We start from the raw sequence: 16,836 nt of genomic DNA, 5'->3' as shown, positions 1-16,836 counted from the left end.
CAATTTAGTAGCGCCACCGAATCCCTGTATTTCACGGGATGCTGAAAAGCCATCGACTGGAGCTGGTGGGTCTAGGTTCGGGTATGATAAAACGCTGTTTAGAGATACGCCCTTCGAAGAGTAGTATCAGCTGTCAGCGCCGTCTAAGGAAGACGTTGCATGCCAGCCTTTATGTCGCTGACAGCGTCATCTGCAGCAGTAACCGTACGCAGCGCCATCTACAATAATCGTATCTCCAGACCAGGGCACTAAAGAGTCTGGAGAGTCTGGAGGCTCCAGACTTCTGTTCTTTAGGCTCTTTGTCTTGGGCCAAGAAGCGACGCGCGATGGGAGGCGTTCGTAAGAGCATCAAACGTTATTTCAAAATTGCATTAGTCATTTTTTATGTCAGGACAAACATTAGGTCATCAGAGGTCATCAAGGTCAAAGTTCGCTTGTTTTGATGATTTCCGATAAACTTTCCAGGGATGCGGAGCTTTGGAAATTTCAGATGGCTCCGGCCCCGGTTCTGGGTGAAATGTTATGGCGGCTCCGACTCCGGCTCCGGCTGCGAGTAAAATAGTCTGGCTCCGGCTCCGACTCAGTACATCCCCTATGCGATCAATAATACGGGTTGCCAAAACCACGCCAAAACAACGACCGTCACCTGATGACCGGTCCTCAGGTTCTGGGAATGCAGTACCTATAGACGTGACGTGGGGAGAGAGGAGCAGACAGGAGGTTGATTGCGTAGGTACTGTGGGACAATGGGGATAGGTACGTATCAGCTTTTTCATTCACGTGATGGCCCATGACGTACCACATGTTTTACTGCCTTGTAAAACATGTGGAACTATGTCAATTTTTTTTTTTACTCTTCAAAAAAGAGCCCTAGTCATTATAGAGTAAAGAGTTTAGTGGCCGTAGACCGTAGTCTTTCTTTGACGGCTCCGACTTCGGCCCTGGCTCCGGGCTATATTGTTTCACGGCTCCGGCTCCGGGCGAAATGTGCCGGGCAGCCGGCTCCGGCGGCTCCGACTCCAGCTCCGGCTCTGGCTCCACACCCCTGGTCACTTCTTTCTGTATACCTACCTAATATTCTCCGATTCGACCGAAGCCTGCAGAGGCAAAACTGCCTAAATTGATATTTTTCGGAAACGTTTATTTCTGCAATAACTTTTGATTCCAAACTTGCACTAGCTGAATAACCATAAATTTTGATTTAAAGGGACCCTCCCACCTTAAAGGGACCCTCCCACCTTAACATTAGTTTTGAGTTGAGATAGCCAAGTTTGCGGCCAGGCTCAGAAACCACCATTTATCCTGGTCGCAACCCCCGCAGCTTTATGGTATTCAAGAAATTTCTTCCCTTTACTTGCAGGGTGGGACCAGCTTGGTCCCTATCTCTTAACCATTACGGGAATCTGATGACGTCATCAGGCTTTCGAACGTCCGTCATTAAGTTTGACTAAAACGTTTTGTAGCACGCGGTGGTATATGCTATTTGCGCGCAACATCTGCCGCAAACGCCGCACTTCTAAAATAAAGTCGCTAGAAACAGCGGAGATCCCAAAAAGTAAACAAAAGTAAAAGTCTAATATCTTGAAAACCGGTGAATATTTTTCGGTGAAATTTGGTAGATATTCGTTTTCGCTCTTTCTGAACCGAGCGACATCACTTTCATGCCAATTCATAAACTTTTTTGAAGGTGGGAGGGTCCCTTTAACATTAGATTTGAGTTGAGATAGCCAAAATGGGGTCCCTGGCTCACAATTACCGGTTTCGGCACTCACAACATCGAGAAATGCCTTAAATCGGAAATATTGAATTTCAAAATTGCAGCATTTTGATTCAGAGGGGCTAATGCTTAGGAATACCCCTCTGAATGTGTGACGTCAGCGCAAATATCTAACGATTTTTAAATGTTTGACTAAAACGTTTTGTAGCACGCGGTGGTATATGCTATTTGCGCGCAACATCTGCCGCAAACGCCGCACTTCTAAAATAAAGTCGCTAGAAACAGCGGAGATCCCAAAAAAGTAAACAAAAGTAAAAGTCTTATATCTTGAAAACCGGTGAATATTTTTCGGTGAAATTTGGTAGATATTTGTTTTCGCTCTTTCTGAACCGAGCGACATCACTTTCATGCCAATTCATAAACTTTTTTGAAGGTGGGAGGGTCCCTTTAACCCTATTACTGGTGGGCTTTCTGGACGTTAACTGGAGGGGACCGGGGGGGGGGGGCGATTCGGCCCCCCCCTTGATTACTCGAAAACTAAACGTCCGATCTTGATGAGACAAACGCCATTTGATTGCTCTCATCGTTAACTTTGTATAAAAAGTAAAATAGGTAAAAATTAGGGGTACTGGAAGCAAAATCTTCGACAAAATGCGTTTTTCACTTCATCAGTTTCACTAAAAATGCTATAACTTCTTTGTTTTTTTCCGATTTTGATGAGAATTTAGGGAAACCTTCTTCATGCACTGGACCTTCATATGCCTATATATTCCGGTATTTTGGATATTTCAAATATCATAAGCAGATTCAGGTAAGCTAACTTGGGATGATGTTTTGAGTTTTTGTCATGGTAAGTAGGTAGGTATGTCATGTGTCTTATGACATGTGTCATATATCATGTAAAATATGCAACGTGGGCACAAAATACACGTTTTTGTTAAGCATAGGCGGATTCAGGCACGCTTATACGGGGGGCAGTACATTGATATTACCCCTCCCCCCTTTCTCAGGTATGAGGTACCTGGATCAACCTATTCCAATATTGTCATTGTAAAATGACGTCACATAGTCTATATGTGCATACATATGACGAGTTGTGCCACTGATCACCACATTAGGCGGTACGGGCGGACATCGATAGCAGCGCCTCTATCGGTCACTAGGGAAAGCTGGGCTGTAGGCGACGAAATATCGTCTGAGTTGTCACACGTTGATTAGGTTTATAGACATCCGTCTTGTGAAAAAGGTGAACTTTTGCCTTCAATATTTCTACATGCAATTTTAGAAGTGATCTTTTCATCTTACAAAACCGTTTAGATTATTGTATTCACTTCAAGCCTTCCTTATTGTTCTTGACGATGATGCTGGAACTATTTATAATCAGTGTTTCTAGCTTAGTAAAATAATATATTGTTCAAACGATGGAAAAACACAATATGAAAATTTTAAAAGCAATTTTCTCTAAAAATTAATCGTAGATTCTCCACACATCAGGGAAAATTTGCATGCTGACTGATAATTCAAAGTTCTTGGGGCCAGATGTTTTCTTCTTTTCTTACGTCACCCCAATGGCTGCGAATGCACTTGTGATAACGCCTATCGAGAAAAAAGCTAAGCAAGTCGCTGCCTTAGCGGTAAATGTCGGAAATAGTTAAAGCTGGACCAAAACTACCCCCGAGAAACTCGTCCTGGAGACGCCTCTGCGCAAGCTAGAAACTCAAAAAATATACAATGTGCTCCATGAATAGCAAGGAAAAGTCACCAAATTTCGAGCCCCTAGCGTAAGTGGTTTTCCGTCGAGAGGAAAAAACTGCAGGTGGGGGCCGAATCGGCCCCACCCCCCACCAGTAATAGGGTTAAGAAAAATAAAATAGGTAGATACCTACTTAACGGGCGCCAATTTCCGAAATTTGTTGGTGGGGCTTTACCTAATGGTTTATTTTAGAATACCAAAGATATTCTTTCTTACCATGCAGCGCCATAGAATTCCGAAATTATTGGTAGGGTTCCTCGGGCCCTATTAATCCTATACAAAACGACAACCATGTTACCTATGGCAGAAATTAGGCACAGGCGGCTGAACGGGGAGGGCACCGGGGCACCGCGCCGTGCCCACTACCCCCCTTTGATTTTGGCATTTTAACATTAGCCCTATGGGCGTTGCATGGAAAGAATGCGACCAAAAGTCAGCGGTGCCCCCCCCCCCCTTAACTGAAGGTGTTCCGCCACTACTGAAATTAGGTACCTACACTTTGACACTCTATGAGCTGATCGATCATGTGGTGACACTACTGATATAACTCTAAGTTCTAATATCTATGCCCGTATTTCTAACATTTCAGGACATATTAGGTGATATTGAGGTTAATTTTAGGTAAAAACGGTATTTGATAAAGTAATCACCGCGCCGGTGCAAATAGCCCGGACCTACCTTGTGAAGGTGAAAAGCGGCGGGTGACGGTGGTGCGACGCCTTTCTCTGCAGTCTCCAGACGGGTGGCGGTGGATGACGGTAGTGATCTTTCTCCTCTGCTGCTGCTGCCGTCTGCTCTGATGGCTCTCGGAGCCCACTGCTGTCCGGTGCTCGTTGCTTAGAGTCCGAAGCCAAGTGACTCAAACCGGGCGCCTCCAAATTCCCATGGCCGGCGGAGCTCCGCCCACATTCCGTAAGCCGGCCGTTCATTGGCAGAACAGCGAATGCCCCTTGACGTCACAGACGATGAGCGTCGCTGATTGGTGAAACCCGCCCCGGATGTGCGCGCAGTGGGCGGAGCATCGCCTCGGCGGTCACCCGGATGAGCTCAATGGAACGTACTGAAGATGGCGCTCAGATCACCGGTTTCTAAATGTTGTGGTGCTCGCTGTGGGCAATCAGCATTCACCATGTTCTTTATTGCCCTATGCTAATTGAGAAATTTATTTAAGAGTTTTGTGGCATACACCGAACCGCAAGTAGCATCGGGCTCTACGAACTCTCATACCTACGCTCTGGCTTTGCCTCTTGGATACATTTTTTGCGCATAATCTGTCTGGTACAAAAGAAAAGATCTAATCATCAGGGGCGTCGACACCGGTCCGACTTTTCCGACTAGTCGGACCACTTTTTCGACTAGGCGGTGCCCTGCTGTGGCTCGCGGGGGCCCCTGCTGCAGACCGCGGGGGCCCTACTGCGGCTCGGGGGGCCCTGCTAGAGACCGCAGGGGCCCTGCTGCGCCTCTGGGGCCCTGCTAGACACCACGGGGCCCTGCTGCGGCCCGCGGGGTCCCCTTCTGCGGCCGCGGGGGCCCCTGTTGGGGCTCTCGGGGGCCCTGCTGCGGCCACGGGGGCCCCTGGGGCCCCCACCGCACGGTAGGCGATCGGGCCGGTCTAGCCTCGCGAAACCTCAAAGACACTTTTTTCCGAAAATTGGAAAACAACGCATACTAGTCGACAGAAAATTCATCAAAGATTACGATTAGTGCATTTGCATGGCTCAGGAGACATTTTTTCGTAGACAAAAGTATCGTTAAAGACAGCGTTCCGTAACACTTCATAAGGGGGATAATCATAGCCGATTTTTACGCTCTTTGAATATTTTGCGGAACGATGAAATTGCTAGGTGTTGAGCATCCATTTTGCATGGAAAGTGAAATTTAGATGTTTAGACGATTCCGCCATAGAAGGCAAGTAGTCAAAATCAGTTCAAAATGTCTTATAATTAGGTTAACTTTTTATATTTTTTCTACCACTAAACATTTCGTTCACTGAATTAACCAAGCCCAGCAAAAAAAGTTTTACGAGGATGAACTGAAAATAATGCTGTATCGCATGCACTAAGACACTATCTATTAGGGGAGCCAGTGAAAATTTGCAGCCACTTGCAGCCCTGGCATCCAGACACTTTTTTCTTCCAAGGGTTGGCCGTGGCTTGGTGCACTTGAGCACAAGTGGTAAATGCCCCAAAGGGAGTTTTCGCGATAGCTCAAAACACCCAGGCAATAGAGAGCTGCAACCTGGCATACCTCTGACCTTTGATGCACGCTGGACCTTGTGACACCAACCGCACTTTCAAGTCAGGTCAGGTCACTGACCTATGACGTCATACATGAACCTCTGCACGATCCTCAGATGTCGCAACCTTGCAACGCTCTCAGTGCCAGAGTAACTTTCACAGGGAGGTGAGACTTGCAGGACTTATTGTCCTTCAGAGGTCTTACAACTACGGTCGTCAAGTTAGATGTAAGTGAATCCTAATCTATAATCTAAGATTCGGAATCAGGTGAGCCCCTACGATTTGGACCAAACTTGGTCAGTGGATAGTGCGTAACGTCCTGATTACGATGCACCCAAAATCTAAGCTCGGCCCGCCATATTTACGAAGTTACGGATGTTTGAATTTCAAGGTCATTTGGGAGAGCCCCTACCATTTCCGTCAAAATTTGTGTACGGACACTCTAGATGCTCCTCATTACGAATATCACAAAATTTAGGCTCGGCCCGCCATATTTACGAAGTTACGGAGGTTTGAATTTCAAGGTCATTTGGGTGAGCCCCTGCGATTTTCGTCAAAATTGGTATACGGACATATTACATCCTCCTCATTACAAATATCATAAAAGTTAAGCTCGGCCCGCCATATTTTTCAAGTTACGGAGTCACAAAGTTACGGAATTTCAAGGTCATTCGGAGAGCCCCTCCGATTTTCGTCAAAATTTGTATGCGGACACATTACATGCTCCTCATTACGAATATCGTAAAAGCTAAGCTCGGCCCGCACTATTTCAAAAGTTAGAGATGTTTGAATTTCAGTGAGTTTCAAACGTCAATAACTTTTGAAATAGTGCGGGCCGAGCTTAGCTTTTACGATATTCGTAATGAGGAGCATGTAATGTGTCCGCATACAAATTTTGACGAAAATCGGAGGGGCTCTCCGAATGACCTTGAAATTCCGTAACTTTGTGACTCCGTAACTTGAAAAATATGGCGGGCCGAGCTTAACTTTTATGATATTTGTAATGAGGAGGATGTAATATGTCCGTATACCAATTTTGACGGAAATCGCAGGGGCTCACTTAAATGACCTTGAAATTCAAACCTCCGTAACTTTGTAAATATGGCGGGCCGAGCTTAAATTTTGTGATATTCGTAATGAGGAGCATCTAGAGTGTCCGTACACAAATTTTGACGGAAATCGTAGGGGCTCTCCCGAATGACCTTGAAATTCAAACATCCGTAACTTCGTAAATGTGGCGGGCCGAGCTTAGATTTTGGGTGCGTCGTAATCAGGACGTTACGTACTATCCACTGACCAAGTTTGGTCCAAATCGTAGGGGCTCACCTGATTCCGAATCTTAGATTATAGATTAGGATTCACTTACATCTAACTTGACGACCGTTTACAACTTGTATATCTCAGATTTTTCCTAAATGCCACATGCGTATTTTGAATTCACCATAGGGCTCAGCCATTCCTAGAGGAATTCTAGGCACCTTGGAAAAAAGCGAAATCGCGCTAGGGATTTCAGCCGATCTGGCAGCTCTTCCGATGCCACTGGCGCGCCTTTTAATCCAAAGCGCCTTTTTCGTGTCTCATGTTTGCTCGTTTATTGCGGAGGCCTATATATGCTTCAAGATGCTGGAAAAGGTTGGTGATTAATAAGTATTTCCATTTTAGGTGCATGTTCTTTGCAAGAAATACAGTTGTTGTTGCTGTTGTTGTGGGTTAGGGCGCAAGAAATACAGGTATATGTCAAGTTTAGGTCCTAACTATAACTGTGACGCTGTTGATACAAATCTGTAACAGCAAAAAAATTATGTTTTAGGTTACGTTAGGCTGTAAGTTTTAGGTTGCATTGTAGGTTTGTAGGTAGTAGATTGGTAGGTTATAGGTGAAAAGGTAAGGTTAGTTCAGGTTTGATTATGTTTTTCTTTTAGTTACGAGACATATAAGTATCATTTTTGGATTCAGGATGTCAAATAATGGTCGGAAACACTAAATTCAAAATTAACTAATTTTGAAGCGGGGACCTCCATGTGTACCGGCCAAATAATGTAAGAATATGAAAAAATTATCCATGAAATCTGCTTAGGACTTAAACTTGACATTTACCCACATGGCTATAGGTATCACCAGCAGAATTATAATCTTTACATAGGTAATTTTTAAGAAATGCTGTAAGTGAAGATTATGAGTCGTGTAACCATTGTTACTATATTGATATTAAATATTGAATAGGTACAAGTCCGCCACTAACTTTATGGAACATTCCTTCTTCCAACAGGATCACTTCCAAGTAATCTGGAAGGCTGATGCCAAGTACATCTTGTGCGAGAAGCTTGATATGATTCCTGACCTGGAACCGGTGAGCATCAAATATAGCAATTTGCTTAAAGCAATAGCAATTGCCGATGATGGCAATTTCAATTTGCAGTAACACATATTATATGTAATTGGTTTGAGCCATGTTGCAATCATTTCATGAATGAAAACTTCCATTTTTAAAATGGAACTATCAACTTTCCCCACAGGCTTCGGTAACAAAGTTTTATCAATTGTGAATGACAATATTATTGGTATGAGTGGTGTGTGCGGTGATCTGTATTTGAATATAACGCGTCTTGTCACTAAGTATTTGTCATCTGCATTATAGCTGACTATTACGGTAATACGATCGTGCATTGGTCCCAGACAAGAATACCCCAGTGAGACCTTGCATTATTTCGTTTCAGGAGTTGATGGAGGGCACCACTGTGGCCTACCGATGTCCGGCGTCAAAGGAATCGGCCCTGCAGTGGATTCAGCTGTACCAAGAGGCCGCCAACATCACCCTGACGACGTACGACTCCATGTCGAATGGCCAAAGGGTGGTGTACTGGGTGAGAGCTTTAGTTTATGAAATACCAGTTTGGGCTCGCCGTGTAAAGCTCGGCAGGGGGGTACTTTTGCCCGAGCACTCGACCTGGGCCCGCCAATGGAAAATTCTGCTGGTGCAGAGCCTCCTGAGGGTTCAGCAAAGACCCGCCGTATGAAAGCCTGTCGGGGTCTACTGACAGAGGGCCCGGCGGCCTGGGCTGGCTGCATGAATCCCCAGCTTGATGCCGCGTACTGAGGACCAGTCATCCAGCCGTCATACCGGGTGTCTCGGAGGACTGGACGGGCACCTACCAGCGGGCCCGCTAGATTTCGGGAGGGTCAGCTGACCCCTTTGTCCCCCTGACTCCTCCCTGGGTGCGCCACTGCACCCAGTAACTTTTACTCTTTTATATCGCAGGAAGGTGCGGGTTAATGAAACACCATGATCAGGGTCAGTTAAAAAGGTAACGTTTTTAAATCGAGAAACTTTCATCCTCATTTAAATGACGGACTAATGAGTGGCAATTGATTTCATCACTTTTGTTAATGTTGTCAATTTTTTTTTTCAGGCCAGGCTTCGTTGTCACCACGACGTCCCAGAAAAGCCGAGTCGTCCGAGGAAAAACCAATCCGCCAAGGACACCGGGTGCCCCCTGCGCCTGAAAGTGACTGTCGCCAACATTCCAAAACGGCAAGTTTCTCACCGTCTTTTGTCATTGGCACCTTTTACCAGGGCTGCGGAGTCGACCCAACTTTAGCCAACTCCGACTCCGACTCCGGCCTCACAAAATCGACTCTGACTCCGACTCCGACCTATTAGTTCTGGAAAGCATTTATTTGGTCCTTTGGTTCACCGAACCAGTGCAGAGACGTGAACTTCGGGAGAAAAGAAAAGGCTGATCAAAATCGTAGGTCGATTTTGTTGTCTGACCACTTTGGATCATCGGGATAATTGCCATTTTGCTTTCACCAGACAACAATTTCACTTGATGAAAGGCGATTTTCGGACTACATGGCCGGAGTCGGTAAAATCTTATCGACTCTGGCCAAGAAAAAAGATCGACTCCGACTCCGACCAAAACTGTTGACTCCGACCGACTCCGACTCCGACTCCGCAGCCCTGCTTTTTACAAACGCCTTAGTTGATCAAACGATCAACCGCAATTGAAAAAAAAACTACATATTTGATGAAGGAGTTCGCTGCCGAAAAGATATCAAGTCGCTATCTTTCTTAGTTGTGCCAATCTTGGCTCAGAAAACTAAAAACGGTGATAATCCGAAACATTTCACCTCGCTCGTTCCTTGCCTCAAAAGGTTTCTTGCTGGTACCCTATAAAAGTGCGTGGAAGGAGCGGAATTTCTTCTGAATAACACCATCGTCTCGTGTTTTTTTATATTTGTTGACGAATCCTCCCTTTCCAGGAATAGGTCTACAGACCCATGCGCGGCTTACGAGCTACGGGTGACATGTAACAAGAAGCCCCACAACCACGCCGTGGACAACGCTGCCGCTCTGAGACATCGACGCGTCTCTGAGCTGACGAAGGCCCGGCTGATGGAGCTGTTCCAGCACCACCACTCGCCCTCCACGGCGCTGGAGACCCTGAAACTACAGCTTCAGGAGGAGCATGGGAGCGCCTACCCGTCGGTGGCCGCAGACCGAGCCATTGTCCCAGATCGGATGGCCGTCTACTAGTAAGTTTTTAACAGCTTGATGCAAAGCCACACTGCCACAAGTTAGCAAGTCTGTAGGGACAGTATCTGAAATAATAAGACTTTCCCTATAAAGTTACACATGATTCTCATATATGAGATGCAATTGATCGTTACACGGAGCAGAGATGATAGGGCTACTCAGAAAAGAAGGCCGCATGTCTGGGATATGTGGTTGCGATCCGAGACTGATCTGGCCATTGACAATTTTTGGGTCCCCTATTGCAATCTGCCTGTTTTCGTGTCACATCCAGTTCTACTGTTATCTATGAATTGTGTTGTGCTAAAAACTCGCAACATTTTACGCTGCGATAAATGCACTCTGGTTTAGTAAAAGCTATCGATAATCATATTACGTACGCCTATGTGTCAGGGTCATTTCCGTTTTCCTGCTTTTCGTGAAAAACCTGAAGGGGAATGGCGTCTAGACGCCCCCCTTCCGGCCCAGCGCAGGTTAACATTATTTTCACCTTGGATTTGTGTAATTCAATGCGCTGAGGGGTAAGCTATATTTTGATTAGGACGAATCAGGAACAAGTGGGACAGCTGAAGCTTAACCATAAGTACACTGTTATGCAATCGGTATTTTATCACAAAATGAAACTGACCACCACTTGCAGCTGGAAGTCAATTGACAATGCAATGTGTTTTCAGCCTGTACTACAAGCACTGTCGGGAGCGTTACCCAGCCTCGACCCAGGAGGAGACCATGGACCTCATCCGCCACATGAAGGACGTCCGCACGGCGGTCTCAGTCGAGGACGGCGAGACGGTGATCGCGGCGGTGACGCCGCTGATGGAGCGCGTCCACACGCTCCCCGACGCGGGAGAGGTGGTCTTCGTCGACGCCTCAGGAGGGATGGACCGGCACGGCCAGCGCGTCTTCCTGCTGATGTGCTGGAGCCCGGCCGGTGGTCTGCCTCTCGGTGTCATCGTCTCCACCTCGGAGACCGAGGCCGTGGTGGACAAAGCCTTCCGGCTGCTCGTCGGGATTTTACCAGACGGTACGATATACCTACATTTGCCATGAATTCCCATATCTGGCGGCTAAACTCTGAATTGTCCAGTCAGTTGTGCATTGGTGTATAAAATCCAATATCGTGTTTGACCGAGAATGCTTCTTTGACAGGCGCCTTTGGCGGGCGTGGAAGGCGCGGCCCTCTGTGCTTCATGACGGACGACTGTCAGGCCGAGCGGAACGCGCTGTCGGCGGTGTGGCCTGAGGCGCGGCTCCTGCTGTGCACGTTTCACGTGCTGCAGGCCGTCTGGCGATGGCTTCACAACGGCAAACATGGCATCGACAAGCAAGTGAGTAGTTTCTACTGGGAATGAATTTCCGTTCATTTTTGTCTAATTACCCCTTTTTGAGAAACACAGAGAGAGAGAGAGAGAGAGAGAGAGGGAGAGAGAGGGAGGCAGAGAAAGAGACAGAGACATAGAGAGAGGGAGGGAGAGAGAGAGAGAGAGAGAGAGAGAGAGAGAGAGAGAGAGAGAGAGAGAGAGAGAGAGAGAGAGAGAGAGAGAGAGAGAGAGAGAGAGAGAAGAGAGAGAGAGAGAGAGAGAGAGAGAGAGAGAGAGAGAGAGAGAGAGAGAGAGAGAGAGAGAGAGAGAGGCAGGCAGACAGCTGGGCAGAGGCAGGCATAGGCAGGCAGTCAGGCATAGACTAGACAGGCATAGGCTGGCAGTCAGGAATAGACATGCAGTGATACTGGTCTAAAAGCTGTAAAAGAACGTAAATGAGTTTGATTAATTTCATCTCAAACACCCCCTATATTTACATTTACCTTCACCCTTCACCCTTCACCCCTCCCGCCTCCCACACTCGGATACCAGTTAAATTGTGCATTTTCTTCCAGCACAGGCAGGCTATCATGGCACTAGCCAAACAGCTCGTGTACGCCAACAATGAGGCGGAGATAGCGACGACGATGGAGCTGGTGGCTACCGAGTGGGGCGAGCGCTACCCACTGCTGGACCAGTACCTGCAGGGTTTCGCTGCCCGCCGTCAAGAGTGGGCGCTGTGTCTCCGCACGGATGTCCCCACCCGGGGACACAACACGAACAACATCGTAGAGTCCGCCTTCAGAGTCCTCAAAGACTCTGTCCTCTACAGGTCAGTCTTTATTCATATGTTTCACCTAATTGCGGTTCAATAAATAAAACAGTTAACCTGGCGTTCATAGACAAACCTGTCTTTTAACTAAAGTTGATTGTAAAACTGTTTCGGTGACCGGAGGTATTGCGATAGATTCATTACTATTTTAAAATATTTCAAGTTGTAAGGTTGCCCAAAAGTGGCAAATGTTGAAGAAATGTCAAAGTTGCAGTTACAGACAAATTCCAATTAATAAAGACAAATAATTGGAAAAAAAGCCAAAGCAGGGGAGTAGTTTTCCTTTCAATATAGGTCGGAGGGCTGAGAGTTAGCCGGTAAAATGTTCTCGAAAACACCATCAAAATCCCTAGGACTGTGCAATTCTCCCCAGTGTCTGCCAAAGTTCAGAGCCTGAAGCCCCCGAAACGGAATTGGACCATACATCCCTTCGTCAAAGACGTTAATTACTAACTTGTGACTTTCATGGATTAACACGGATTAACTTGTGAATATCACGGTTTTACATTTCTGTTAACCCTACATGTGGAAGAAAAACAAACTTTCGCATTTCGGGTAGGTTGTGAAATTGTTAGTTGTGCTTTTGGCTGCTCTTCTGAAAGCCTTATTGTGTCCATACGATGGCAGTCTACCGTTAATTATAGCTGCAAAGAAATTGTTGAAATATTCGCTTGACACGCGCTGTTTTTCCAGGACTCGGGCGTTCAACCTGCTGCAGCTGTTTGATTTCGTCACGGTCCAGCTCAGCAAGCACTACGCCAGGAGGGCGTGCGACGTGGCCAACGGCCGGCAGCGGGCGGCACCGGTCCGCGGCGGCACCAGCCAAGAAACGGGCACTGTGACGCAGGTATTTTGCATGACACGAGAACTGATTGAGGTCACATAAGACAGCTCGTTTTCCAATGCTGGTCCCACCCGTACTGCCACATGGCTGTGCAAAGTGACCAATGCAATCGGCGCACCCCTAAGCACCAATAAACCACATTGCTGTGCATTCACACACAAGAGTCTGTCACTGTACCGCTGTGCCACTGTAGGGCCGCGTGGTGTTGGCGCTGTGTGCCACATCTCGTGACTCGTTTCGCGTTTTTTCTTGTTTCTTCTTTTTTCCCTTTGGGGGTCTGTTTTAAAAGGCCAAGCTGACAGTACTGGGGCGAATGAACAGGTTCGGATTTTCGTACAAGTAACCGTCCGTCAGTTTATGTTGTACAGTCTGTCTTAAAAGTCCGCGAAAAAGCAACGGTGGATCCATCAAGCCTGACCGAGGAAGGGCCTGCTCAATTTGAGTCATCAAAGCAATTGATATTCTCGTCCAGTCCCCAGGTCAATTGGTTCGGTGACTTTCAAAGTAAAGCAGGCCTTTCTTCAGTAAGGCTTGATGGATCCACCGTCACTTTGCGCGGTACTTTTAAGACAGACTGTACATACGAATTTTACAGGATTTTATGTGTTGCCCCTCCCACAGGTGACGGAGTTCACCTATCAGGTGAAGTCGCTGACGTCGGTCGGCATCACCTACCTGGTGGACCTGAACGTCGGCGCCTGCACCTGCAGGATGAACCGGCGGACTGGCGGCTGCAAACACCTCCGAGCCGTGCGGCAGCAGACTGGCGCTGTGCCGGAGGCGACGGCGACAAAGGAGACGCGGAGGGCCTTGATGGACATCGCCATGGGGACCAGCCAGCAGCTGCCAGGCAACTGGTTCGACCCTCTGGTCGCCGAGCCGTCCACCTCGTCACCTCCTGTCCCCACGCCCGCCAGCGCCCCCGGAGTCGCGCAGCCCCAGCCGTCGCCGAGTCCCGAGGAGTACGACGACGACGCAATGGACTTCGAGGACCCCGCCGCTGCGGCGGCGGCTGTCAGTGGAGCTGAGCAGCGACGCTCAGATGACCGGACACGCCAAACCGTGGCGTTCATCCAGGAGTGGGCAGCCTTCATGTGCGAGGCAGTCGTCCAGGACGACACCTGGGAGAGGGCTGCCGCTGCCTTTCAGCAGAGGTGGGGCCAGCTGCCCACTGCTGGCCGCCAGTCCGCTCTGCACCAGTTTGGAGGCGCGCAGGGCTGCCGGCGGAACGCCACCCAGATTCCGGTCCAGCCGACCAGCACTGCCCGTCGCACCAGCACCAACGTGCGGGGGCGCGCTCGCTGGCCCGCTGGACGGCCGTGCCGCTCCGCGCGCACCGGGGAGCACGGCTACGTGGCAGCCTCCGCCAGGCGGTCGGCGGCGCCCCACAGCCTGGCCACCTGTGTTGACCAGAACCGCCCCCTGGGGCGCTGAGTGATAGAGGTGAAGTGGGGGTGACCGGGGCAAGTTGGTGCCAGGGGGGGGGGGGTAAGTTGGGACGGAAGGGATATTTCCAATACTTCTCGACAGTTGGCGTTCAAACTTATTTTGTACATGAACAGTAACGCCGTCTGTTTGTCAACGTGGTGTCGGCGCGTGCTGAGGTAAGTGCTGTTAATAATCGCTACAAATGTGTTTCAGGTACCAAAAGTGATTTTCTTGCTGTGAAAATATTCTCTTCTAGTGTCGTTGTGTGTGCCTTTTTGTTTGCCGCAGGAGTACTGCAAACGTTTGTGTTTTGTCGTTAATGCCCGCATGGATTAGCGATGATTGTTCATGTGAAACATGAATAAAAATGTGTTTAGATAAACTGTTTTTCCTAGTGTACCAACTTGCCTTAGGCCTTGGCCCAACTGACCCCCCGCCGCGGGGTAAGTTGGGACATTGGAGGATGGCCGCTTTGATCAGATATGACACCAAGACGATGCTACCATCTCTCTTATATTAAGTCTTCTTTAAAAGATAAAGAAATCAGATCTCAGTTAATAGCCAACAAATAATGATGTATAGTTATACCGAAGTTATGACGCTTCAAGCAATAACTGGCTCAACTAGCGTTAGCGGAATGACGCAAAATTAGCAGGTGACCAGTGACCACTCCCAGTTCGCTAATATGTTTGCATCATTAACATACCTTCCACTATAAGCACGGTTTCTCAATCTTAACATAAAATATAACATCTTTTCATGTAATTTGCATCTCTAATATACCCCAGTCAAACTTGCATCACTAATGTAGTGGGGGACTTCTTGGGAAGAATTAGTTTCTAGGGACTTACACATTTATGCTCATTTCCCCACATTTGTCGCCAGGGGGAGAATTCCCCAGAATTTTCCGCTAGGAGTGGCTGAGCCCTATGGTGAATTCAAAATACGCATGCCACATAAAGTCAGGTTGATCACGTGACCTCACCTATAAGTCAATGGGGAAATATGAAAACTGTTATTTTGGCGCCAGGAATGATATTCAATTGTCTCAAGTACATGGAATCGTTACTTCATGCACTCCTTGCAAGATCTGATGCTGTATTTTTGCATTGTTGACCTTGCATGACGTCATTTATGACGTCACTAGGGCCATACGAGTTTTTTGTCAATAACTCCCGATCAAGTTGAGCTAGAGAGTCGACAAGGTCACCAATGGACTCCGGAAGACCTGCCGAATCGAATGATATGCGATATGACCTCCTTCGATCAACTTCGTGATTTGAAGACCTCTGACCTGACCTTGACTCGAGGTCAAGGTCAGGTTGACCTTACGATGGCCTCACCTGAACAAAAGTATACCATTCGACGCGCCTGAGCAAGGCGAACACGACGATGTCAAAATCGTGGTTCTGCGGCCATTTTTTGCGAAGTTATTTACCAAAAACCAAACCCGCTGCTTGGGTCACGTTATGAAATGGGGCCTTGCCGGGCGAGATTTACGCTGTTTCATGATATGTATAAATTGGTAGGTCATAATCGTTTGAATAAAAAAATGGTTTGGAAGCAATTTTCTACGGAGGTACACACCATTTCAATGTCCTACCCAGCTCATACCGTCATAAATTTCGACCTACCCTCAAAAGTATTCATGCGTTATTCGAGCAGCAATTAGGCAAATTGCAAGCTCGCCACAGAGCACAAATCCTATAAGAGATAGTCCTTATTTAAAACATATGCTCATTGGATATTCAAGAAGGTTGCTCCTGAATATTGTGGTTCTAGCTTCAAAAACATGGATGTTATGAATGCCGATAGGTTTCGCGAGGCTACACCGGCCGGATCGCCCACTGTGCACCGGTGGGGGCCCCCCGAGAAAAAGTCGGACCAGTTTTCCTTACGCGTCGACGCCCCTGCTAATCATGTCGGTTCACGGAGATACTTCCCCAAAGAAGAGTCAGTAGTGGTTGTTCACCAAATCACTGCATGGCGACAGATTCAGTGGTGGTGCGTAAATGACTAGTCTTGAGCCCCTTCCAGGCCCAGACCCGGCTCGCGTTATCCAACCGATGTTTTGGAACGAACACCTATCTAAGCTTGGTTGCTAACGCAACAATTGCATTGGTTTTGTGAATAGCGCCGATAACAAACAAACTGCTTGGCTAAAGTCCGACGAGAAAAGCAGATTTGAGT

The 16,836-nt window shown here is 47.6% G+C and overlaps 1 protein-coding gene across 1 annotated transcript; it reads left to right on the top strand.

The window, feature by feature from the left end:
• Window positions 1-7,132: 7,132 nt before the first annotated feature.
• Window positions 7,133-15,024, top strand: LOC122389676. Its single transcript, XM_043381919.1, has 10 exons — window positions 7,133-7,339; window positions 7,977-8,057; window positions 8,425-8,571; window positions 9,118-9,239; window positions 9,971-10,243; window positions 10,916-11,265; window positions 11,391-11,569; window positions 12,118-12,374; window positions 13,068-13,221; window positions 13,840-15,024. The coding sequence occupies exons 1-10, from the start codon at window positions 7,241-7,243 to the stop codon at window positions 14,650-14,652; spliced, it is 2,475 nt and encodes an 824-aa protein (XP_043237854.1). The 5' UTR covers window positions 7,133-7,240; the 3' UTR covers window positions 14,653-15,024.
• The last annotated feature ends 1,812 nt before the right edge of the window (window positions 15,025-16,836 follow it).

The sequence above is a fragment of the Amphibalanus amphitrite genome, unplaced genomic scaffold (genome assembly GCF_019059575.1).
Source record: "Amphibalanus amphitrite isolate SeventyFive unplaced genomic scaffold, NRLGWU_Aamphi_draft 000367F_arrow, whole genome shotgun sequence".
Lineage (NCBI taxonomy): Eukaryota > Metazoa > Arthropoda > Thecostraca > Balanomorpha > Balanidae > Amphibalanus > Amphibalanus amphitrite.
This window is presented reverse-complemented; position numbering and strand designations above follow the sequence as displayed.